Source organism: Cherax quadricarinatus, chromosome 42, assembly GCF_038502225.1.
Source record: "Cherax quadricarinatus isolate ZL_2023a chromosome 42, ASM3850222v1, whole genome shotgun sequence".
In the NCBI taxonomy this organism is placed as follows: domain Eukaryota; kingdom Metazoa; phylum Arthropoda; class Malacostraca; order Decapoda; family Parastacidae; genus Cherax; species Cherax quadricarinatus.
Genome location: NC_091333.1, coordinates 5,445,627 through 5,473,126, shown reverse-complemented (window position 1 = coordinate 5,473,126; position 27,500 = coordinate 5,445,627). Strand labels below are relative to the sequence as shown.

General features: G+C 44.7%; 1 protein-coding gene across 1 annotated transcript in view; it reads right to left on the bottom strand.

The window, feature by feature from the left end:
- LOC128695527 (uncharacterized) overlaps positions 1–27,500 on the bottom strand; it is a 77,348-nt gene that overhangs the window by 8,014 nt on the left and 41,834 nt on the right. The window contains exons 10-24 of the mRNA XM_070093230.1: positions 26,610–26,846; positions 23,216–23,318; positions 22,157–22,255; positions 19,002–19,074; positions 15,933–16,029; positions 14,655–14,818; positions 13,625–13,674; positions 13,136–13,320; positions 11,565–11,652; positions 11,077–11,210; positions 10,358–10,564; positions 8,698–8,877; positions 8,175–8,296; positions 5,971–6,058; positions 5,369–5,448 (exon numbers count right to left, since the gene is read on the bottom strand). Of these exons, the coding sequence (XP_069949331.1) occupies positions 5,369–5,448; positions 5,971–6,058; positions 8,175–8,296; positions 8,698–8,877; positions 10,358–10,564; positions 11,077–11,210; positions 11,565–11,652; positions 13,136–13,320; positions 13,625–13,674; positions 14,655–14,818; positions 15,933–16,029; positions 19,002–19,074; positions 22,157–22,255; positions 23,216–23,318; positions 26,610–26,846 (1,907 nt within the window). The remainder of the gene's footprint in view (positions 1–5,368; positions 5,449–5,970; positions 6,059–8,174; positions 8,297–8,697; positions 8,878–10,357; positions 10,565–11,076; positions 11,211–11,564; positions 11,653–13,135; positions 13,321–13,624; positions 13,675–14,654; positions 14,819–15,932; positions 16,030–19,001; positions 19,075–22,156; positions 22,256–23,215; positions 23,319–26,609; positions 26,847–27,500) is intronic.

Below are 27,500 nucleotides of genomic sequence, written 5' to 3'. Positions count from 1 at the left end.
ACAGTGTCCGTCACTATCCAGTAACAGTGTCCGTCCCTATCCAGCAACAGTGTCCGTCACTATCCAGTAACAGTGTCCGTCACTATCCAGTAACAGTGTCCGCCACTATCCAGTAACAGTGTCCGTCACTATCCAGTAACAGTGTCCGTCACTATCCAGCAACAGTGGCCGTCACTAACCAGTAACAGTGTCCGCCACTATCCAGTAACAGTGTCCGTCACTATCCAGCAACAGTGTCCGTCACTATCCAGTAACAGTGTCCGTCACTATCCAGCAACAGTGTCCGCCACTATCCAGTAACAGTGTCCGTCACTATCCAGCAACAGTGGCCGTCACTAACCAGTAACAGTGTCCGCCACTATCCAGTAACAGTGTCCGTCACTATCCAGCAACAGTGGCCGTCACTAACCAGTAACAGTGTCCGCCACTATCCAGTAACAGTGTCCGTCACTAACCAGTAACAGTGTCCGCCACTATCCAGTAACAGTGTCCGTCACTATCCAGCAACAGTGTCCGTCACTATCCAGTAACAGTGTCCGTCACTATCCAGTAACAGTGTCCGTCACTATCCAGTAACAGTGTCCGTCACTATCAGTCTCGGATTAAAATCTGTTACATGCAAAAATCTGTCTTTTACCTCAGTGATTTTTGCTATCATCATTTATTGTGTAATTTTGTCTTCGTCTTTATACAGACTTAAATAATTTATTCCTTAATTCATTCTTTCATTTATTCTTTACATTTTGGTTTATTTTTTACAAACATAAAATAAAACGTTCAGTTTCTACCTTGTTCTTATATACTATTTTCTTTTCAAAAAAAAAAAAATCTCTGTTCTTCATCTTTTTTTCTTCTTCTCTCCATATAATAGTATATTTATTTCTTCCTATATATCCATCCTCTCCATTATCTTCATACTTCTCCAACACCTTCCACTATTGGCATGAGCCAGTAGGCCTTCTGCAGTGTTCCTTCTTATATTTTTATGTTCTCATTCTGTTTTATAAACGTTCATAAATAAACGTCTCAATTTCATTTTCCTATTGAACTCTACAGATTATTTACATTTGTTCACTGCAGTATAATCTTACTGTTAATTTCTCTCTAAATACTCTTTTAAAGCATTGTGATTCTATTCCTTATAATCTAATCCTTTATGTTTATGAATCTCTTTTGTTTATCTAGGTCTTATTCTATTGCTTATGTTTTTTTTTTCCCAGGAGAACATTATCTTCTGTTTTTAATGTGGGTTTAAGTGGGTCGTGTTGGAGCTTTCCTCTGTTGTTTGAGTAACCATGAAGTTTAAAATTGATGGTGTGTTGTTGCCTCTCATTGATGGTGTCTTGCTGCCTCTCATTGATGGTGTCTTGCTGCCTCTCATTGATGATGTGTTACTGCCTCTCATTGATGATGTCTTGCTGCCTCTCATTGATGATGTCTTGCTGCCTCTCATTGATGGTGTGTTACTGCCTCTCATTGATGGTGTCTTGCTGCCTCTCATTGATGGTGTCTTGCTGCCTCTCATTGATGATGTCTTGCTGCCTCTCATTGATGGTGTGTTACTGCCTCTCATTGATGATGTGTTACTGCCTCTCATTGATGATGTGTTACTGCCTCTCATTGATGATGTGTTACTGCCTCTCATTGATGGTGTCTTGCTGCCTCTCATTGATGGTGTATTGCTGCCTCTCATTGATGGTGTGTTACTGCCTCTCATTGATGATGTGTTACTGCCTCTCATTGATGATGTCTTGCTGCCTCTCATTGATGGTGTCTTGCTGCCTCTCATTGATGGTGTGTTACTGCCTCTGATGGTGTCTTGCTGCCTCTGATGGTGTCTTGCTGCCTCTGATGGTGTCTTGCTGCCTCTGATGGTGTCTTGCTGCCTCTCATTGATGATGTGTTACTGCCTCTCATTGATGGTGTGTTACTGCCTCTCATTGATGGTGTCTTACTGCCTCTCATTGATGGTGTCTTGCTGCCTCTCATTGATGATGTCTTGCTGCCTCTCATTGATGGTGTTACTGCCTCTCATTGATGATGTCTTGCTGCCTCTCATTGATGGTGTTACTGCCTCTCATTGATGATGTCTTGCTGCCTCTCATTGATGATGTCTTGCTGCCTTTCATTGATGATGTCTTGCTGCCTCTCATTGATGGTGTTACTGCCTCTCATTGATGATGTCTTGCTGCCTCTCATTGATGGTGTTACTGCCTCTCATTGATGGTGTCTTACTGCCTCTCATTGATGGTGTCTTGCTGCCTCTCATTGATGGTGTCTTGCTGCCTCTCATTGATGATATCTTGCTGCCTCTCATTGATGATGTCTTGCTGCCTCTCATTGATGATGTCTTGCTGCCTCTCATTGATGGTGTCTTGCTGCCTCTCATTGATGATGTCTTGCTGCCTCTCATTGATGATGTCTTGCTGCCTCTCATTGATGATGTCTTGCTGCCTCTGATGGTGTCTTGCTGCCTCTGATGGTGTCTTGCTGCCTCTGATGGTGTCTTGCTGCCTCTGATGGTGTCTTGCTGCCTCTGATGGTGTCTTGCTGCCTCTGATGGTGTCTTGCTGCCTCTGATGGTGTCTTGCTGCCTCTGATGGTGTCTTGCTGCCTCTCATTGATGATGTCTTGCTGCCTCTCATTGATGATGTCTTGCTGCCTCTCATTGATGGTGTGTTACTGCCTCTCATTGATGATGTCTTGCTGCCTCTCATTGATGGTGTCTTGCTGCCTCTCATTGATGATGTGTTACTGCCTCTCATTGATGATGTCTTGCTGCCTCTCATTGATGGTGTGTTACTGCCTCTCATTGATGGTGTCTTGCTGCCTCTCATTGATGGTGTCTTGCTGCCTCTCATTGATGGTGTCTTGCTGCCTCTCTTGGTGTCTTGCTGCCTCTCATGGTGTCTTGCTGCCTCTCATGATGTGTCTTGCTGCCTCTCATTGATGATGTCTTTCTGCCTCTCATTGATGATGTCTTTCTGCCTCTCATTGATGATGTCTTGCTGCCTCTCATTGATGATGTCTTGCTGCCTCTCATTGATGATGTCTTTCTGCCTCTCATTGATGATGTCTTTCTGCCTCTCATTGATGATGTCTTGCTGCCTCTCATTGATGATGTCTTGCTGCCTCTCATTGATGGTGTCTTGCTGCCTCTCATTGATGATGTCTTGCTGCCTCTCATTGATGGTGTCTTGCTGCCTCTCATTGATGATGTCTTGCTGCCTCTCATTGATGATGTCTTGCTGCCTCTCATTACTGCTGCTTCATACTGATACATACAAAATCTATCATTATATTGAGGACATCTATTGACCATTTATATATAGTCCCAGCCTCACGGGCTCTCCATTTTATTTGTTCATAATTAAAATCTTCAGGTACAATAACTTTCTCTTTATCAGAGTCATTCTTCATCAACAGCTTCCTAAAAAATATTATACAATCTCACATTTATCCTATTGATCTCTTCTTTCCCAAGTTTTATTAAATGCTGGATAATATACATTTACCACTAAAAGTTCCTCATATTTATTCTGTACTCTTATTCCTACAATTTCAACATTTTCGGTATATTCCATTTTCCACAGTCTGAAAAAGAGTCTTTTATCAATATTGATAAATCCTCATTCCTTCTTTCTTCCTGCAGTATCTCTTCTCCACACTGAGTAATTTCCCTTGAGTGCAACCTCGTTTAAACATATACTTTTCCAGTTTGGTTTCGGTTAGAGCAACTCTGTCAGGTTTCTTTTCATTTATAATAACCTTTAGTTCTGAGATTATTCCATTTATATTTGTGTGTAAATGTTTAGAAATGTGTTGTTCTCACACCACTACCTTCCTACAGCTGTGTCAAGACAGTAAGACCACAACACTATCTTCCCTACAGGTGTGTCAGGACCCAGTAAGACCACAACACTATCTTCCCTACAGGTGTGTCAGGACCCAGTAAGACCACAACACTATCTTCCCTACAACTGTGTCAAGACAGTAAGACCACAACACTATCTTCCCTACAGGTGTGTCAAGACAGTAAGACCACAACACTATCTTCCCTACAGGTGTGTCAAGACAGTAAGACCACAACACTATCTTCCCTACAGGTGTGTCAAGACAGTAAGACCACAACATTATCTTCCCTACAGCTGTGTCAAGACAGTAAGACCACAACACTATCTTCCCTACAGGTGTGTCAAGACCCAGTAAGACCACAACACTATCTTCCCTACAACTGTGTCAGGACCCAGTAAGACCACAACACTATCTTCCCTACAACTGTGTTAGGACCCAGTAAGACCACAACACTATCTTCCCTACAACTGTGTCAAGACAGTAAGACCACAACACTATCTTCCCTACAACTGTGTCAGGACCCAGTAAGACCACAACACTATCTTCCCTACAACTGTGTCAGGACCCAGTAAGACCACAACACTATCTTCCCTACAACTGTGTTAGGACCCAGTAAGACCACAACACTATCTTCCCTACAACTGTGTCAGGACCCAGTAAGACCACAACACTATCTTCCCTACAACTGTGTCAGGACCCAGTAAGATCACAACACTATCTTCCCTACAACTGTGTCAAGACAGTAAGACCACAACACTATCTTCCCTACAGCTGTGTCAAGACAGTAAGATCACAACACTATCTTCCCTACAACTGTGTCAAGACAGTAAGACCACAACACTATCTTCCCTACAACTGTGTCAAGACAGTAAGACCACAACACTATCTTCCCTACAACTGTGTCAGGACCCAGTAAGACCACAACACTATCTTCCTTACAACTGTGTCAAGACAGTAAGACCACAACACTATCTTCCCTACAACTGTGTCAAGACAGTAAGACCACAACACTATCTTCCCAACAACTGTGTCAAGACAGTAAGACCACAACACTATCTTCCCTACAACTGTGTCAGGACCCAGTAAGACCACAACACTATCTTCCCTACAACTGTGTCAAGACAGTAAGACCACAACACTATCTTCCCTACAACTGTGTCAAGACCCAGTAAGACCGCAACAACATCAACACAGCTGAGATGACATCATCTAATATCAGAAATAGCTTCGACAAGTGTACCACTGTAGTGTTGTGCTACTCTAGCCTTCCTTAATATATTAAATGAGTTATTCTTACCTCAGAAAATGTCCAACGTTGATCATTTCCTTTTATTGGGACACAACTCACGTTAAACACATTTTACTCCGTACAGTAAACAGGCAGAGTCCGGTTTTTTCCCCATGATGTGGCTTGTGTGTGTGTGTGTGTGTGTGTGTGTGTGTGTGTGTGTGTGTGTGTGTGTGTGTGTGTGTGTGTGTGTGTGTGTGTGTGTGTGTGTGTGTGTGTACTCACAGTTGTACCAACAGTCCTGGAGTAACCGTCCCAGGAAGAGGTAGCTGGTTCAGGTGCATCAATGGGTCCCGTCTCACACACTGTCAGGGAGAGAGAGACAAATCAATTCTTATATCGTCATGGCAGCTACCAAACATATATATTTTTTCCAGTCATTTTTCGCATTCCTGGTATTTCTGCCATTCTATGTACTCCTGTTATTCCTGGAATTCTTGTTATTCCTTGTTTTCCAAGTATGAAAGTTACTCTGTGGTAGTTTGGCTAAATTGAACGAATTGGTCAGTTTAGCAAACTACCATATAATTTAACTTTTCTAAAAAATAATGGATTAATTGGAATATTTTTCATTAAAAAAGTGTAAAAAAATTAGGCTGTGCACCAAACCTACCTTAGAGACCTAACCTAACTTAAACTAACTTACAGACCTAACCTAACCTCACCTAACTTAACCTAACCTAACCTAACGTAATTTATCTCAGCCTAATTTTTCTAAATGAAAGTCAGTAATATATTTTTTTAGTCATAATCACACTGCTGTTCGTAAATTTATTGCAAAAACAAATGTACGTATAGAGAGAAACAGAAGCAGTAAGAGAACGTACGTTGAACACAGGTAAGTGAACCTTCCCACACCCAGGTGTGGTTCACTGAGCAGGTAACGTTCATCGTGCTCACGGAATTTGGCCTCGCCTGTCAGAACCAGAATAAACATCTCCATCAGTAAGCAAGCATAATTAAGCTTGTAGATGAATGGTTCAAAGAACCGACATGTTGTTAAATTAGACACATGTGCAACTCTTGGGTATCTTTATTGAGGATACCCAAAGATACCCAAGAGTTCCACATGTGTCTAATTTAACAATAATTAAGCTTAGTAAATTAGACACACGTCCAACACTTGAGTATCTCCATATATTTTATGTTTATATACTTACACTCGAAGCTTAATCATGTGGATAAATTAGACACATGTGTAGCACTTGAGTCCTTTTAATGTGGAAACGTTTCACCACACAGTGGCTTCATCAGTCCAAAGAAGAATGGTGAAAATGAGGAGTTTGAGGTAATCATTCCCTCAGCCTAGAGTCGATTCCTGACCACATGAAGTTTTGAGAATATTGTGTTACAATGATGATCTTTGCTGTCTGCCAGACATATATTATGTTTTTAAGCAAAATTAGATACATTAGCAATGTGCTGTTATGTTCTTTGGCTGAAGGAAGGTGACAGAAGGAAGGTGAAGCAGTGGTGGTAGGTAGACGTACTCACAGTAGCAGTGGTGGTAGATAGACGTACTCACAGTAGCAGTGGTGGTAGGTAGACGTACTCACAGTAGCAGTGGTGGTAGGTAGACGTACTCAGAGTAGCAGTGGTGGTAGGTAGACGACTCACAGTAGCAGTGGTGGTAGGTAGACGTACTCACAGTAGCAGTGGTGGTAGGTAGACGTACTCACAGTAGCAGTGGTGGTAGGTAGACGTACTCAGAGTAGCAGTGGTGGTAGGTAGACGTACTCACAGTAGCAGTGGTGGTAGGTAGACGTACTCACAGTAGCAATTATGGTAGGTAGACGTACTCACAGTAGCAGTGGTGGTAGGTAGACGTACAGTAGCAGTGGTCGTAGGTAGACGTACTCACAGTAACAGTGGTGGTAGGTAGATGTACTCACAGTAGCAGTGGTGGTAGGTAGACGTACTCACAGTAGCAGTGGTGGTAGGTAGACGTACTCACAGTAGCAGTGGTCGTAGGTAGACGTACTCACAGTAACAGTGGTGGTAGGTAGACGTACTCACAGTAGCAGTGGTGGTAGGTAGACGTACTCACAGTAGCAGTGGTGGTAGGTAGACGTACTCACAGTAGCAGTGGTCGTAGGTAGACGTACTCACAGTAACAGTTGTGGTAGGTAGACGTACTCACAGTAACAGTGGTGGTAGGTAGACGTACTCACAGTAGCAGTGGTGGTAGGTAGACGTACAGTAACAGTGGTGGTAGGTAGACGTACTCACAGTAACAGTGGCGGTAGGTAGACGTACTCACAGTAGCAGTGGTGGTAGGTAGACGTACTCACAGTAGCAGTGGTGGTAGGTAGACGTACTCACAGTAACAGTGGTGGTAGGTAGACGTACTCACAGTAGCAGTGGTGGTAGGTAGACGTACTCACAGTAACAGTGGTGGTAGGTAGACGTACTCGCAGTAACAGTGGTGGTAGGTAGACGTACTCACAGTAACAGTGGTGGTAGGTAGACGTACTCACAGTAGCAGTGGTGGTAGGTAGACGTACTCACAGTAGCAGTGGTGGTAGGTAGACGTACAGTAACAGTGGTGGTAGGTAGACGTACTCACAGTAGCAGTGGTGGTAGGTAGATGTACTCATAGTAACAGTGATGGTAGGTAGACGTACTCACAGTAACAGTGGTGGTAGGTAGACGTACTCACAGTAACAGTGGTGGTAGGTAGACGTACTCACAGTAGCAGTGGTGGTAGGTAGACGTACTCACAGTAGCAGTGGTGGTAGGTAGACGTACAGTAACAGTGGTGGTAGGTAGACGTACTCACAGTAGCAGTGGTGGTAGGTAGACGTACTCATAGTAACAGTGGTGGTAGGTAGACGTACTCACAGTAACAGTGGTGGTAGGTAGACGTACTCACAGTAACAGTGGTGGTAGGTAGACGTACTCACAGTAACAGTGGTGGTAGGTAGACGTACTCACAGTAACAGTGGGTGGTATGTATTGGTACTCACAGTAGCAGTGGTGGTTGGTAGATGTACTCACGGTAGCAGTGAGTTCCAGGTAGAAGAGTACTCACAGCAGTGGGTGGCAGGTAGAAGTCTGGTAGACAAGAGTAGAGTACAGTGGTACCAACGTCGTGGATGGTCGTGTTGGCCCTGGTCATGTTGGCTCCTGGCGTGGGGAAGTCCGCTGTGCACGCTACGTTTCCAACACATGAGGAAATGTAGCGAAACATACCGCCGTGTAACCCAGGTAATGAGCTGCCTCTATTTTTTAATTCTCAAAATGCTGATATTGACATTCTTGTGTTTGGAAATGGCAATTTTTTTTTTTTTTTTTGGGGGGGGGGAATTCACAACTCCGTCCTGAAAATTTTATAGCAATCATCTCCTTCCTTGGATCAAGCCTGACTACGAACCCATTTCCTAAGATCTTAGGATCACATCTGATTACAAACCCATTTCCTAAAAATCTTAGGATTAAACCTTATTACAAACCCATTTCCCTATGAGGCGAATAACCCATCCCTCCTTCCCCTACTGGTTTAGCTCTTCTCCGTAAATACATTTTAGCAGTCACCTCTATCACAGACAACTGACCTTCGTAGCAGGTGCCATTATCCCAGCCCAGCTGGCCACAGAATATTTGTTTCTGAGGTAACCCGGTGTGGAAGAGGTGGTCCGTGTTGCAGGTGGCCGTTACGTTGTCTCCTATCCTGTACGTGGAGGTGTTCAGCCAGTTCGTGGAGGCGTTGGTTATATTGGGCGTCCAGAGGCATACTGGGAGAAAAATATCACTGTGTGACACACGAGAGAAGCATGAGATTACTCACCTAATTGTATGTGTGTGTGTGTGTGTGTGTGTGTGTGTGTGTGTGTGTGTGTGTGTGTGTGTGTGTGTGTGTGTGTGTACTCACCTAATTGTACTCACCTAATTGAGGTTGCAGGGGTCGAGACTCAGCTCCTGGCCCCGCCTCTTCACTGATCGCTACTAGGTCTTCTCCCTCTCTTCTTCCTGAGCTTTGTCGTACCTCTTCTTAAAACTATGTATGGTTCCTGCCTCCACTACTTCACTTGCTAGGCTATTCCACTTCCTGACGACTCTATGACTGAAGAAATACTTCCTAACGTCCCTGTGACTCGTCTGAATCTTCAGCTTCCAGTTGTGACCCCTTGTTTCTGTGTCCCCTCTCTAGAACATCCTATCTCTGTCCACCTTGTCTATTCCCCGCAGAATCTTGTATGTCGTTATCATGTCTCCCCTGACCCTTCTGTCCTCCAGTGTCGTCAGACCGATTTCCCTCAACCTTTCCTCGTACGACATTCCCTTGAGCTCTGGGACTAGCCTTGTTGCAAACCTTTGTACTTTCTCTAACTTTTTGGCGTGCTTGACCAGGTGTGGGTTCCAGACTGGTGCTGCATACTCCAGTATGGGCCTAACATGCACAGTGTACAGTGTCTTGAACGATTCCTTATTAAGGTATCGGAACGCTATTCTCAGGTTTGCCAGGCGCCCGTATGCTGCAGCGGTTATTTGGTTGATGTGTGCCTCCGGTGACGTGCTCGGTGTTATGGTCACCCCAAGGTCTTTCTCCCTGAGTGAGGTCTGTAGTCTTTGTCCACCTAGCCTATACTCTGTCTGCGGTCTTCTTTGCCCCTCCCCAATCTTCATGACTTTGCATTTGGCTGGATTGAATTCGAGAAGCCAGTTTCTGGACCACATGTCCAGCCTGTCCAGGTCTCTTTGCAGTCCTGCCTCATCCTCATCCGATTTAATTCTTCTCATCAACTTCACATCATCTGCGAATAGGGACACTTCAGAGTCTATTCCTTCCATCATGTCGTTCGCATATATCAAAAATAGCACTGGTCCTAGAACTGACCCCTGTGGGACCCCGCTCGTCACAGGCGCCCACTGTGATACCTCTTCACGTACCATGACTCGTTGTTGCCTCCCTGTGTGTGTGTGTGTGTGTGTGTGTGTGTGTGTGTGTGTGTGTGTGTGTGTGTGTGTGTGTGTGTGTGTGTGTAGTCTACTGTAACTAAAATCTGGCAGTGAGATATGCATCACCACAGCACAAATCGTTAATCACATTGTTGAGGAGGAGGAAGAGATGCTGCAAGATTCAAGTCATTCTCTAAGACACACTTAAGATAGAGCGACAGCATCATACACCTACCTGGACCCATTATGTACCCGTGTCCATCCTGTCCACAGGATGAACACGGGTTGCATAATAAATATTAAACTAACACTTACCGTTGCAAGGAGCAGCGTTGGGGGGGTCGAAGTTGAAAGTATTGGTGGTGTTCTTGACGCAGGTGAAAGTCTGACTGGCGTTCCCGCCACTCAGACCCATCATAGGGGGGCAATTGTAGGTGATCTGCCCTCCTAGATACACGTGCTGCCCATCAGTGGTATTGGTGACGTTGGGTGAGGTGGGTGGTGGAGGAGGCATGGTGCACACTGTTGCAAAACATAAGAACATAAGCATGGAGGACCACTTCAGCAGGCCTACTGGCCCATACTTGGCAGGTCCTTCTCAAACTCAAACCCACTAAACAAAATGTTTCCCCAAAAGAGGAAATGTTGCAGATGTGTCGTGTTGCACACATGGTATAAGAAACATGTGCAATGTTAGGATATTTTATAAGATATGTAACAATGTGTAACATTCACCAGAAACCTCCAGTTTGGTCAACAGCCTCATGTCGACATTACGGTCCCTCCTGGACCATTGTCAATGGTCCTGCACTGACCGAAACGTCGTCATGACGATCCTCTCAAAACTGTCGGTTTATTGGGGAATTACTGCAGTCACGAGTACCAGGGGCCTAACAGGTACCAGGGGCCTCACAGGTACCAGGAACATCACAGGTACCAGAAGCCACAGGTACCAGGAACATCACAGGTACCAGGAACATCACAGGTACCAGAAGCCACAGGTACCAGGATGAGAATAAAAGAACAGAGTTTACCTTTGTATCTGGTGCAGTTGTGTAGTAGCGGCTTCGTCCAGGAACCAGGAAGCCACGAACCAACCAGACCATAACAAGTCAACGTCTGGTTCGTTGTCCAAGTCTGGTTGTCTAAGAAGTACCCTAACAAACACCTGTGTGGGGAAAGACAGGTGCAAGAATAAGAAGAAAAGGCAGGTGTAAGAATGAGAGTGGAAGACAGGTGTAAGAATGAGAGTGGAAGGCAGGTGTAAGAATGAGAGTGGAAGGCAGGTGTAAGAATGGGAGGGAAAGGCAGGTGTAAGAATGAGAGGGAAAGGCAGATGTAAGAATAGGAGTGGAAGGCAGGTGTAAGAATGAGAGTGGAAGGCAGGTGTAAGAATGGGAGGGAAAGGCAGGTATGGAAAGCAAATAGCTTCCGTTAATCCGGAGGATCTGCAGTAAATGACTGAATTATTTAGATAACTGGAGAATATATTCGTGTAGGCAACAACAGTCAACATACTCACGAATAATTGACTGTAGCTCTTAGCAAGGTGCTGTTGTCCCAGATGATGGTCATGTTGAGCGTTGGAGAAGGCGGAGGCTTCCAGCACCCTGGGGAGGAAGACCTGGATGAGTGTGGTAGTGACAAGTGGTGGTACTGGTGGTGGTACTTGTGGTGGCACTGGTGGTGGTACTGGTGGTGGTACGGATGGTGGTGGTGGGAAATAATCGTTGTAGTGAAGGTGGTGGTGAGAATGGTAGTTCTGCAGCTGATGGTGAATATATTGAATGTTAGGGTGGTTAGAGAGGGCAGTTATGGCGAAGAGGACGGTTGTTTACAGAAACTTTGTAAAAACACCTTGCGATCAACTGAACCAGTTTCAGATGCGTGTAAAAAGAAAAATACAACGAGTAAATGAATGACTTAACGCGTAATTAAAGAACACAAGGTATGTTCTGTGACTCAAGCGAAGAATGCTGGTAAAGTGATTGTTTCTAGTGTGTAACAACGATAGCCTTTCGTTAACGTAAGAAGGAATCCTGCTGGAACGATCCACCTCTGGGAAGTGTCCTAGCAGATGCATCAGACTCTAACAAGGTGCTCAAACAATAAACTGTATTCAACCGCCAGATGTCATTCGGATAAAGAGTAAATTAGCTTTAAGTCTCGCGATTCTATCTATGTAAAGTGATTTTTTCTTACAATACGAGCTGTGACGTATCGTGACTGACTGGCTCTTAAATCGTCACTAGAATATAGTTAATAACACTTGGTGCAGTTGGTAGCACATCTGCTCAGCTGCCTGCCCCAGGTTCGAGCTCGCATTAACAGCCTCCGACCTGTCAGAACTCAAGCCCTAACATCAATAAATGCAATTAATACATGAGAATGAGGTTATATTGCTAAAAGACAATAGTGAATGAGAAACTACTGAGAAGACTGAAGTCTTGAGTCATGGTAAACATGCTGGACATGTATACAATATCGCCGAGATGAAGAATTAGACACATCTGCAATATCTTCGTATCTTTATTTGTACAAGTTTCACCATCCAGTGGATTTATCAATACATATTCAAGGACATATTGGGAATACTGTACAACTACATACAGAAGACGAGATAATCAGTCCATCAGCCTTGTAGTTGGTGAAGAGGACTGTGGTCTTGGTGAAGAGGACTGTGGTCTTGGTGAAGAGGACTGTGGTCTTGGTGAAGAGGACTGTGGTCTTGGTGAAGAGGAGTGGTCTTGGTGAAGAGGACTGTGGTCTTGGTGAAGAGGACTGTGGTCTTGGTGAAGAGGACTGTGGTCTTGGTGAAGAGGACTGTGGTCTTAAAGACTTCGTTACTCTTCACTAACTACAAGGCTGAAAGACTGCTTACCTCGTCTTTTGTATATAGTTCTACAGTCTTACCATTATGTCCTTGATTTTGTATTGATAAAGCCACTAGTTGGCGAAACGTCTACAAATAAAGATACCCAGATGTTACACATGTATCTAATTCTTCTTGGCAAACACGGACATGTTGATTAATGCGGCATGGATGGACAGAGACGAGTGAAATCACAAATGACAATATACATGAATACCTACCAGCAGGACCATAGAGCTGGCAGAAGGCCTTGGTGCCGACCGCTACAGTACGGGCTACATTTGTGAATTTCTGCGAAGTGGACGAGTTCAACATCCTCCAGTGCAACACGGAGGGGCTTGGAAACACAGAAGCATTCAGTGAAGGGTCCAGAGGATAGAGTCCACCAGCTGACCCATTTCCCCATCTGGGAGACAGGAAGGAAGAGAGAATTAGAGATGAGTAGACAATAAATGAGTTTAAAGGTATGGTCGAGAACTCTATATACAGATTAAATGCCATTACATATATTGGTTTGCTCTGAGAAACTGGTGGTACAGTGTGACTAAGACTACAGAGATGTTTTGGTTGGTTGGACTGCTAGGTTTCAAACCCACCAACTACACGAGGGTTATTAAAGCTGTATGTCACCTGCTCACCACTAGCCAAGAACTCTTTAATCAATTAAATAGGAAGCAAGAAGCTCCCAGTTTACATATACGGGTACTCACACGTCGTTTATACCAATCAAGGCGCTAGTCGGAGGAGGAGGCTTGTAACTCTGAGGAATAAAATTAAACCGAGTCATTCACAACAGAAAACCGTGCAGGCTCGATTCTCTGTACTAAAACAAGCACCACAATATCGACAGTTTATGGACACACAAACAAATCTATTTTTTTTATGTGAAACTAATTTCTTAGTTCTAAATTCATCTTCCATAAGACGTTACACACGACTTGTAAGATTTACCTTAAGACTTGTTAAACACTACTTGTCAGACCTACCTTAAGACTTGTTAAACACTACCTGTCAGACCTACCTTAAGACTTGTTAAACACTACCTGTCAGACCTACCTTAAGACTTGTTAAACACTACCTGTCAGACCTACCTTAAGACTTGTTAAACACTACCTGTCAGACCTACCTTAAGACTTGTTAAACACTACTTGTCAGACCTACCTTAAGACTTGTTAAACACTACCTGTCAGACCTACCTTAAGACTCGTTAAACACTACCTGTCAGACCTACCTTAAGACTTGTTAAACACTACCTGTCAGACCTACCTTAAGACTTGTTCAACACTACCTGTCAGACCTACCTTAAGACTTGTTAAACACTACTTGTCAGACCTACCTTAAGACTTGTTAAACACTACCTGTCAGACCTACCTTAAGACTTGTTAAACACTACTTGTCAGACCTACCTTAAGACTTGTTAAACACTACCTGTCAGGCCTACCTTAAGACTTGTTAAACACTACCTGTCAGGCCTACCTTAAGACTTGTTAAACACTACCTGTCAGACCTACCTTAAGACTTGTTAAACACTACCTGTCAGACCTACCTTAAGACATGTTAAACACTACCTGTCAGACCTACCTTAAGACTTGTTAAACACTACCTGTCAGACCTACCTTAAGACTTGTTAAACACTACCTGTCAGACCTACCTTAAGACTTGTTAAACACTACTTGTCAGACCTACCTCAAAACTTGTTACACACTACTTGTCAGGCCTACCTCGACCTGTCAAACCTACATTGAGCATATAGACCAGATTACTGATGGTGACTGTGGTCTGGGGGTAGGCTAGCGACGCTCCCTGCGCCTCACACGACCCCTGTGCTGTCAATACATCTGTAGAAACTGGGGTCAGGTTGTAGCAGGTGCCTCTGTACTGAGTATAGTTGGCAGGACACACAGCTGTCAGATCCACCAGGCAGGAAACCCAGACAAGAAACATTTTAAGTATTTTAATAACAAAAATTCTATTTCATAGGGTCGTGATTATAAATCTTTAGCGGATAAACACAATCTACCAAGTTATTCTCACTCAGTTAAGTTATAATTACCCTGTATGAAGTGATGTTAATGTTTGATCCATAGAATTGGAGTTATCCTCTCCTTCCCTATGAACAATATATATTATTGTGACCACGAACGAGTGGTATTGATCAATAACAACACTGCACTAGCCAAAGACTCGAACCCATGCTGCTTTGGCCTGCCTCATGGTGGGCGAAAACGCATGACGCCCTAATCCACTGGACCATACGATCCTTACAAGTACGGCATCCAGCGAAACTGGATGTTGTACTCCCTACCCAAGGACTCGTTCGTGGTCACAATAATGTAAAATACTGCTCATTGAACTAGTACACCAAACAGGGACTGGAATGAAATTAGCCTAGAGTCATCCACACCATCGTGTGTTCTTGGGTAGGGAGTACAACATCCAGTTTCGCTGGATGCCCTATGTGTAAGGACTGTATGGTCAAGTGGATTAGTGTGTCATGCGTTTTCGGCCACCATGAGCCAGGCCAAAGCAGCATGGGTTCGAGTCCTTGGCTAGTGAAGTGTTGTTATTGATATATATTTATATATAATTAATTTCTATTTAGTTGATATAACTGGTATTCTATACAGAAAGTCCCTGTTTATGCAGAGCATTTCTGGCAACTTAAGCGTAATAGTATCCCCCAGGATGCCACCCACAACAGTCGGCTAGCACCCAGGTTCCTACTTACTACTAGGTGAACAGGGGCAGCAGGTGTAAGGAAACATGCCCAACGTTTCGCTCTTAAGGGTTTAGCTCCTCCTTACCAATATGATAATGTTTCTCATTAAAATCGGGAGATAAAACTACAGCAGATGATCTTGATGTGGATGCAGGGCTCTTGATCCAAGGGTCGAACCTGAATACCTCCCCTTCCCCAGGCACTGTATGGCACACCCTTGTTGACGCTGTGTTATTTAAATAGATATTTAATAACCCAGCATCATCAAGGTACGGTCATTGACCGATAAAACAACTTACGTGGCAGCTGGCAGATGTATCGGATGTTGGCAGCCTGGCAGTCGACCACTTGATAAGTGCCATTACCACTTACCACCACACAGCCTCGCCTAGTCATCTGTGGGGTGCCAGTTATCATGTTAACAGTGCCATTATTAACTAGCTTCTGTTGTGTTAACCTCACCATCATTATATCCGGTATTCACCAATATTTACTACTGTCTCTACACCGGCCCAGCATCACCACTGTTATCAGATCACCATGCACGGGATCACCATGCACGTGATCACCATGCACTGGGGATCACCATGCACTGGGGATCACCATGCACTGGGGATCACCATGCACTGGGGATCACCATGCACTGGGGATCACCATGCACTGGGGATCACCATGCACGTGATCACCATGCACTGGGGATCACCATGCACGGGATCACCATGCACGGGATCACCATGCACGGGATCACCATGCACGTGATCACCATGCACTGGGGATCACCATGCACGGGATCACCATGCACGTGATCACCATGCACTGGGGATCACCATGCACGGGATCACCATGCACTGGGGATCACCATGCACGTGATCACCATGCACTGGGGATCACCATGCACGGGATCACCATGCACTGGGGATCACCATGCACGGGATCACCATGCACTGGGGATCACCATGCACGGGATCACCATGCACGGGATCACCATGCACGGGATCACCATGCACGTGATCACCATGCACTGGGGATCACCATGCACGGGATCACCATGCACGTGATCACCATGCACTGGGGATCACCATGCACGGGATCACCATGCACTGGGGATCACCATGCACGGGATCACCATGCACTGGGGATCACCATGCACGGGATCACCATGCACTGGGGATCACCATGCACTGGGGATCACCATGCACGGGATCACCATGCACTGGGGATCACCATGCACGGGATCACCATGCACTGGGGATCACCATGCACGGGATCACCATGCACTGGGGATCGCCATGCACGGGATCACCATGCACTGGGGATCACCATGCACGGGATCACCATGCACGGGATCACCATGCACTGGGGATCACCATGCACGGGATCACCATGCACGGGATCACCATGCACTGGGGATCACCATGCACGTGATCACCATGCACGGGATCACCATGCACGGGATCACCATGCATGGGATCACCTTGCACGGGATCACCATGCACGGGATCACCATGCACGTGATCACCATGCACTGGGGATCACCATGCACGGGATCACCATGCACGTGATCACCATGCACTGGGGATCACCATGCACGGGATCACCATGCACTGGGGATCACCATGCACGGGATCACCATGCACGGGATCACCATGCACTGGGGATCACCATGCACTGGGGATCACCATGCACGGGATCACCATGCACTGGGGATCACCATGCACGGGATCACCATGCACTGGGGATCACCATGCACGGGATCACCATGCACTGGGGATCGCCATGCACGGGATCACCATGCACTGGGGATCACCATGCACGGGATCACCATGCACGGGATCACCATGCACTGGGGATCACCATGCACGGGATCACCATGCACTGGGGATCACCATGCACGTGATCACCATGCACTGGGGATCACCATGCACGGGATCACCATGCACTGGGGATCACCATGCACGGGATCACCATGCACTGGGGATCACCATGCACGGGATCACCATGCACGGGATCACCATGCACGGGATCACCATGCACGTGATCACCATGCACTGGGGATCACCATGCACGGGATCACCATGCACGTGATCACCATGCACTGGGGATCACCATGCACGGGATCACCATGCACTGGGGATCACCATGCACGGGATCACCATGCACTGGGGATCACCATGCACGGGATCACCATGCACTGGGGATCACCATGCACTGGGGATCACCATGCACGGGATCACCATGCACTGGGGATCACCATGCACGGGATCACCATGCACTGGGGATCACCATGCACGGGATCACCATGCACTGGGGATCGCCATGCACGGGATCACCATGCACTGGGGATCACCATGCACGGGATCACCATGCACGGGATCACCATGCACTGGGGATCACCATGCACGGGATCACCATGCACGGGATCACCATGCACTGGGGATCACCATGCACGTGATCACCATGCACGGGATCACCATGCACGGGATCACCATGCATGGGATCACCTTGCACGGGATCACCATGCACGGGATCACCATGCACGTGATCACCATGCACTGGGGATCACCATGCACGGGATCACCATGCACGTGATCTCCCTGCACTGGGGAGCACCATGCACGGGATCACCATGCACGGGGGATCTCCATGCACGGGATCACCATGCACGGGATCACCATGCACTGGGGATCACCATGCACTGGGGATCACCATGCACGGGATCACCATGCACTGGGGATCACCAGGCACGGGATCACCCTGCCCTGGGGATCACCATGCACGGGATCACCATGCACTGGGGATCGCCATGCACGGGATCACCATGCACTGGGGATCACCATGCACGGGATCACCATGCACGGGATCACCATGCACTGGGGATCACCATGCACTGGGGATCACCATGCACGGGATCACCATGCACGGGATCACCATGCACGGGATCACCATGCACTGGGGATCACCATACACGGGATCACCATGCACGGGATCACCATGCACGGGATAACCATGCATTGGGGATCGCCATGCACTGGATCACCATGCACTGGATCACCATGCACTGGGGATCACCATACACGGGATCACCATGCACTGAGATCATCATGCACTGGATCACCATGCAAGGGATCACCATGCATGGGGATCACCATGCATTGGATCACCATGCACGGGATCACCATGCACTGAGATCACCATGCACTGGATCACCATGCACTGGATCACCATGCACTGGATCACCATGCACTGGATCACCATGCACTGGATCACCATGCACTGGATCACCATGCACTGGATCACCATGCACTGGATCACCATGCACTGGATCACCATGCACTGGATCACCATGCATACATCAAGAGAGCACTCACCGTGCAGTTGATGCTGCAGTTGATGTTCACCGGAAGAGGCGGACTAATCTGATTCATCCCACTGTTATTGATGCTGCAAGAACAACAACAGTTAAGTGTTTGTTCACCAGGAAGAACAATATCAGTTATATATTTGTTCAAGAAGAACAATAACACTTGCAATATCTTGCAGTGAAAATATCTATAATAGATTGTGCAATGACGAGATTGTTGATTTGCAACAACGACAAGTGTTTGTGATAGTGTTGCAACCACGAGATTGTTGATTTGCAACAACGACAAGTGTTTGTGATAGTGTTGCAACGACGAGATTGTTGATTTGCAACAATAACAAGTGTTTGTGATAGTGTTGCAACGACGAGATTGTTGATTTGCAACAACGACAAGTGTTTGTGATAGTGTTGCAACCACGAGATTGTTGATTTGCAACAACGACAAGTGTTTGTGATAGTGTTGCAGCGAGATTATTGATTTGCAACAACGACAAGTGTTTGTGATAGTGTTGCAACGACGAGATTGTTGATTTGCAACAATAACAAGTGTTTGTGATAGTGTTGCAACGACGAGATTGTTGATTTGCAACAATAACAAGTGTTTGTGATAGTGTTGCAACCACGAGATTGTTGATTTGCAACAACGACAAGTGTTTGTGATAGTGTTGCAACGAGATTATTGATTTGCAACAACGACAAGTGTTTGTGATAGTGTTGCAACGACGAGATTGTTGATTTGCAACAATAACAAGTGTTTGTGATAGTGTTGCAACCACGAGATTGTTGATTTGCAACAATAACAAGTGTTTGTGATAGTGTTGCAACCACGAGATTGTTGATTTGCAACAACGACAAGTGTTTGTGATAGTGTTGCAACGAGATTATTGATTTGCAACAACGACAAGTGTTTGTGATAGTGTTGCAACGACGAGATTGTTGATTTGCAACAACGACAAGTGTTTGTGATAGTGTTGCAACGAGATTATTGATTTGCAACAACGACAAGTGTTTGTGGTAGTGTTGCAACGACGAGATTGTTGATTTGCAACAACGACAAGTGTTTGTGATAGTGTTGCAACGAGATTATTGATTTGCAACAACGACAAGTGTTTGTGATAGTGTTGCAACGACGAGATTGTTGATTTGCAACAACGACAAGTGTTTGTGATAGTGTTGCAACCACGAGATTGTTGATTTGCAACAACGACAAGTGTTTGTGATAGTGTTGCAACGAGATTATTGATTTGCAACAACGACAAGTGTTTGTGGTAGTGTTGCAACGACGAGATTGTTGATTTGCAACAACGACAAGTGTTTGTGATAGTGTTGCAACGACGAGATTGTTGATTTGCAACAAAGTGTTGGTGAAATAGTGTTGCAGCACTTATTAAATAATATATGAGAAACTTGATTCACAGACATGTGTTAAGTGTCTAACATTATATGTCTAACAGTGTATGTTAGCATATGTTAGTTCCATGTTGCGATCTAGCACAAGTTGCGTACACCAGAGATATCATGGCAACTGTGAACGTGTCTATGGCAACTGTGAACCTGGCTAACGTTGGCAACCGTGAACCTAACTACGGCAACTGTGAACCTGTCTAACTACGGCAACTGTGAACCTGTCTAACTACGGCAACTGTGAACCTGTCTAACTACGGCAACTGTGAACCTGTCTAACTATGGCAACTGTGAACCTGTCTAACTACGGCAACTGTGAACCTGTCTAACTACGGCAACTGTGAACCTGTCTAACTACGGCAACTGTGAACCTGTCTAACTACGGCAACTGTGAACCTGTCTAACTACGGCAACTGTGAACCTGTCTAACTACGGCAACTGTGAACCTGTCTAACTACGGCAACTGTGAACCTGTCTAACTACGGCAACTGTGAACCTGTCTAACTACGGCAACTGTGAACCTGTCTAACTACGGCAACTGTGAACCTGTCTAACTCCGGCAACTGTGAACCTGTCTAACTACGGCAACTGTGAACCTGTCTAACTACGGCAACTGTGAATCTGTCTAACTACGGCAACTGTGAACCTGTCTAACTACGGCAACTGTGAACCTGTCTAACTACGGCAACTGTGAACCTGTCTAACTACGGCAACTGTGAATCTGTCTAACTACGGCAACTGTGAACCTGTCTAACTACGGCAACTGTGAACCTGTCTAACTACGGCAACTGTGAACCTGTCTAACTATGGCAACTGTGAACCTGTCCAACTATGGCAACTGTGAACCTGTCTAACTATGGCAACTGTGAACCTGTCTAACTATGGCAACTGTGAACCTGTCCAACTATGGCAACTGTGAACCTGTCCAACTATGGCAACTGTGAACCTGTCCAACTATGGCAACTGTGAACCTGTCCAACTATGGCAACTGTGAACCTGTCCAACTATGGCAACTGTGAACCTGTCTAACTATGGCAACTGTGAACCTGTCCAACTATGGCAACTGTGAACCTGTCCAACTATGGCAACTGTGAACCTGTCCAACTATGGCAACTGTGAACCTGTCCAACTATGGCAACTGTGGACCTGTCCAACTATGGCAACTGTGAACCTGTCCAACTATGGCAACTGTGAACCTGTCCAACTATGGCAACTGTGGACCTGTCCAACTATGGCAACTGTGAACCTGTCCAACTATGGCAACTGTGGACCTGTCCAACTATGGCAACTGTGGACCTGTCCAACTATGGCAACTGTGAACCTGTCCAACTATGGCAACTGTGGACCTGTCCAACTATGGCAACTGTGGACCTGTCCAACTATGGCAACTGTGGACCTGTCCAACTATGGCAACTGTGGACCTGTCCAACTATGGCAACTGTCAACATGGCAAGAGAGAGAGAAAGAGAGGGAGCGTTTCAAAGTATCTGAATGTTAATAATAATAATAATAATAATAATAATAATAATAATAATAATAATAACAATAATAATAATAATAATAATAATAATAATAATAATAATAATAATAGGTCAATGTAAGGAATGGTGAAGGCTCGATCCTACGTTCCTTTAATCGAGAGAATGAAAGACAAGATATATATATATATATATATATATATATATATATATATATATATATATATATATATATATATATATATATATATATATATATATATATATATACATATAGTACCTGAAGAGATGAGCAGTGTAGTAGAAGTAAGTTTCTTCCAAGTCCAAAACGTCGTGGAGGTCACTGAGGGCAGCCAGAGAGGCGTTCATCTGGGCACACCTGTGGAGAAAAGAGCAAGGACACTCACCTGTGATGCCTAGTTAATAACAGAGTCGAGTCACCGCCCTAGTATGGTATGCACTGCCGACAAGATGGAGAATTAGATACATGTAATAAGATCACAGTAAACAGGTGATATCACAATATACAAAACAACCACTGTGAAAAAAAATAGTGAAATTCCAAGCGCTTTCGTGACTTCGCGATGATGTGGGAAATCACGAAAGCTCTTGGGATTTCACTATTTTTTTCCATAGTGGTTGTCTACAATTAGACACATGTGAAACGTCTGGGTATCTTTATTTGTAGGGACGTTTCGCCATCCAGTAGATTTATTAACGCAAATACAAGGACACAACGGGAAGACTGTAGAATTGTACACAAAAGACGAGATAAACAGCCCCTCAGCCTCGGTGTTAGTGAAATGTTCCTACAGTGAAGACTGTCGGTTCTTGTAACGACTGACATCACTGTCAGGTATATTCCACAGTCTGGGAGATACGTGTATCATACACGTCGGCTGTTATGGCACTCTAGTCTTTATTAACAATAGGATTTATTAGCCAAGTCTACCCTGTTGTTTCATGATAATTACGTTTTTCTATTTTTAGGCGAGTTGGTATCGACGGACAGTGTATTAGAGAAGACACGCAGGTAATGTAGCTCGTTACTGGAGCATGGAGGACCACTGACCATCAAGGTTAAGCCCCAATTACTTCAAAGAGAGAGAGAGAGAGAGGCAGCCTTGATGTCGGAGAAGTGCCTTTATGAGGATAATCTGACCTACCCTCCTCCTCCTTGGGTCAAACCTGGCTGTCTCCCACGCCATTAACATTTCTCCGAGAACACCATAACAATAATAATAGCAAAAAGAATTATAATAACAAAAACAATAATCACAATAACAAAAATAACAACAATAATAATAGCAGTAATAATAATAATAATAACAGTACTGACTCAATGGCTGCTCCAGTGATGCCCAGGTTGACTGAAGCTGCAGTTGACACATTGTAACAGCTGGTCTGGCTTGTTGATCCCTCGAAGTTGATAGGACACCGTACTGCAACACACACAACACCCCTCACTCTCTACTTACAAAAAATAGGTCACAGATACAGGAACCCGAGATTATTTTGCATAGATACCTACTTTGGTGTGTGTATATATATGTATATATATATATATATATATATATATATATATATATATATATATATATATATATATATATATATATATATATATATATATATATATATATATATTAGGAACTTTTTAAGTTTCTTGCAGATGGAGAAATCAATTTTTGTTTCTTTGAAACAAAAAAAATTAAGGTGTTTTCAGGTGCATAAACCTGGGTTATTTCTTTGATTTATAAACCTAACTTTCTTTCGTAGATAGAAATATGCTATTTCTTAGATTCAGAAACCTAGCTTACTTTCAAACGCAAAAAGCTAGGTTACTTCTTTGATTTGGAAATCTAATTCTCTTCTTGGTGAAGATTTGATCCCTGAACCTGCGTGAGCAGAGTCGATTCACCTGTGACAGCTGACATACTGAAACCTGCGCTCCTGTTACACATGAACACCTGTGTCAGCTCTTAGATACTGACCTCTAACTTTCCTGTAGATCAACACACCTGTGTCAGCTCTTAGATACTCACCTCTAACTTTCCTGTAGATCAACACACCTGTGTCAGCTCTTAGATACTCACCTCTAACTTTCCTGTAGATCAACACACCTGTGTCAGCTCTTAGATACTCACCTCTAACTTTCCTGTAGATCAACACACCTGTGTCAGCTCTTAGATACTGACCTCTAACTTTCCTGTAGATCAACACACCTGTGTCAGCTCTTAGATACTGACCTCTAACTTTCCTGTAGATCAACACACCTGTGTCAGCTCTTAGATACTGACCTCTAACTTTCCTGTAGATCAACACACCTGTGTCAGCTCTTAGATACTCACCTCTAACTTTCCTGTAGATCAACACACCTGTGTCAGCTCTTAGATACTGACCTCTAACTTTCCTGTAGATCAACACACCTGTGTCAGCTCTTAGATACTGACCTCTAACTTTCCTGTAGATCAACACACCTGTGTCAGCTCTTAGATACTCACCTCTAACTTTCCTGTAGATCAACACACCTGTGTCAGCTCTTAGATACTGACCTCTAACTTTCCTGTAGATCAACACACCTGTGTCAGCTCTTAGATACTCACCTCTAACTTTCCTGTAGATCAACACACCTGTGTCAGCTCTTAGATACTGACCTCTAACTTTCCTGTAGATCAACACACCTGTGTCAGCTCTTAGATACTGACCTCTAACTTTCCTGTAGATCAACACACCTGTGTCAGCTCTTAGATACTGACCTCTAACTTTCCTGTAGATCAACACACCTGTGTCAGCTCTTAGATACTGACCTCTAACTTTCCTGTAGATCAACACACCTGTGTCAGCTCTTAGATACTGACCTCTAACTTTCCTGTAGATCAACACACCTGTGTCAGCTCTTAGATACTGACCTCTAACTTTCCTGTAGATCAACACACCTGTGTCAGCTCTTAGATACTCACCTCTAACTTTCCTGTAGATCAACACACCTGTGTCAGCTCTTAGATACTGACCTCTAACTTTCCTGTAGATCAACACACCTGTGTCAGCTCTTAGATACTGACCTCTAACTTTCCTGTAGATCAACACACCTGTGTCAGCTCTTAGATACTCACCTCTAACTTTCCTGTAGATCAACACACCTGTGTCAGCTCTTAGATACTGACCTCTAACTTTCCTGTAGATCAACACACCTGTGTCAGCTCTTAGATACTGACCTCTAACTTTCCTGTAGATCAACACACCTGTGTCAGCTCTTAGATACTGACCTCTAACTTTCCTGTAGATCAACACACCTGTGTCAGCTCTTAGATACTCACCTCTAACTTTCCTGTAGATCAACACACCTGTGTCAGCTCTTAGATACTGACCTCTAACTTTCCTGTAGATCAACACACCTGTGTCAGCTCTTAGATACTGACCTCTAACTTTCCTGTAGATCAACACACCTGTGTCAGCTCTTAGATACTCACCTCTAACTTTCCTGTAGATCAACACACCTGTGTCAGCTCTTAGATACTGACCTCTAACTTTCCTGTAGATCAACACACTTGTGTCAGCTCTTAGATACGTATAAATAACATCCTTTCAGAGATAAAACTAGATCAATCCTTTAGACACAGAAAAGTCACCTAATTCTCTGGCGTAGAAGCCAAAACACATACACACACACATACACACACACACACACACACACACAGACACACACACACACACACACACACACACACACACACACACACACACACACACACACACAGAATGTCCCAAAGATGGGGCACAGCAACAAGAGGACACAGCCGGAAATTGAAGACACAGATGAATCACAGGGATGTTAGGAAGTATTTCTTCAGTCACAGAGTTGTCAGGAAGTGGAATAATTTGGGAAGCGATGTAGTGGAGGCAGGATCCATACACAGCTTTAAGCAGAGGTATGATAAAGCTCATGGTTCAGGGAGAGTGACCTAGTAGCGATCAGTGAAGAGGCGGGGCCAGCAGCTCGGACTCGACCCCCGCAACCTCAACTAGGTGAGTACAACTAGGTGAGTACACACACACACAAACAGGTTTGCAACGAGACTAGTCCCGGAGATAAGGGGCATGTCCTACGAGGAGAGGTTAAGGGAACTCGACCTGACAACACTGGAAGACAGAGGGATAGGGGAGACATGATGGCAACATATAAAATACTGAGAGGAATCGACAAGGTGGACAAAGACAGGATGTTCAAGAGATGGGACACAGCAACAAGGGGACACAATTGGAAGTTGAAGACTCAGATGAGTCACAGGGATGTTAGGAAGTATTTCTTCAGTCACAGAGTAGTCAGGAAGTGGGAAGAATATAAACTGTGTCTGACAGGTCCTTGACTCCTTACCTACAACATCATAAAGACCAGGTGTTATAAGATGACCGAGAAGTGTAACCTCGACATTATATGCCTTCTTCCAACCTTTATTTTTACACTTCCATGATAATGTGAAAAATCACGAAAGCGCTTGAACGTTCACTATTTTTCCCACAGTAGTTGTGTTGTATATACATACATACATACATACATACATACATACATACATACATATATATATATATATATATATATATATATATATATATATATATATATATGTGTGTGTGTGTGTGTGTGTGTGTGTGTGTGTGTGTGTGTGTGTGTACTCCATGAGGCTTCTGTTGATATATAGACTCCTAACAACGGGCAGGATGGTACTTACACTGGCAAGGCAGCGTGAGATTACCACTCCAGACAAGAATCCCGGAGACATTCTGGCAGATGCGGGCTCCTTGTGCAGTGTAAGGTCCCCCATCAGGACCCTCCATCATGTAGGATCCGTTGCACGTGTAGTTGATAATGTTGCCTAGAGTGCGGGCTTGTGGCACCGTGCCATTCCAGTTCTGTCGACCAGAATGCCAGTCCGTGTTGCTGACGTTAATGACCGGACATGCGATACCTGAGCCAGGTGAGAGAGTACGGTTAGTGGAACACATGTTTCAGATTTCCCGAAGTCCGTTATATAGAGGTCCGCTATATCGAGGTGTTGATTGAAGCTGTGCTGGTGCTCATTACAGGTGTGCTGGTGCTGGTGTCCGATTGCTGATTACAGATGTGAGGGTGTTCAATACAAGCGCAGTGATGGTGGTGATGGTGGTGATGGTGGTGATGGTGCTGGTGATCGTGGTAATGGTGGTGGTCGTGGTGCTAGTGATGACTATTGTTGTTTTAGTAATAACAGTAACAGTAACAAAAGGAACAACAGTGTTACAAGCAACACAAGACAGACGACAAACACAACCTGAGGGAAAAAAATCTTGCTTTGAGGACCACGAACTCATTGTTCATCAGGCTGGTTGTTCAATGTGAACATGTTGAAGCGTAGTGCAGCCGGTGAGCTCTCCTTGAATATAAGGCAGTGACCAGAGAGAATTTTACAAATCTTAGTATCCCTGGTAATGAGATTCACAGATCTTAGTATCCCTGGTAATGAGATTCACAGATCTTAGTATCCCTGGTAATGAGATTCACAGATCTTAGTATCCCTGGTAATGAGATTCACAGATCTTAGTATCCCTGGTAATGAGATTCACAGATCTTAGTATCCCTGGTA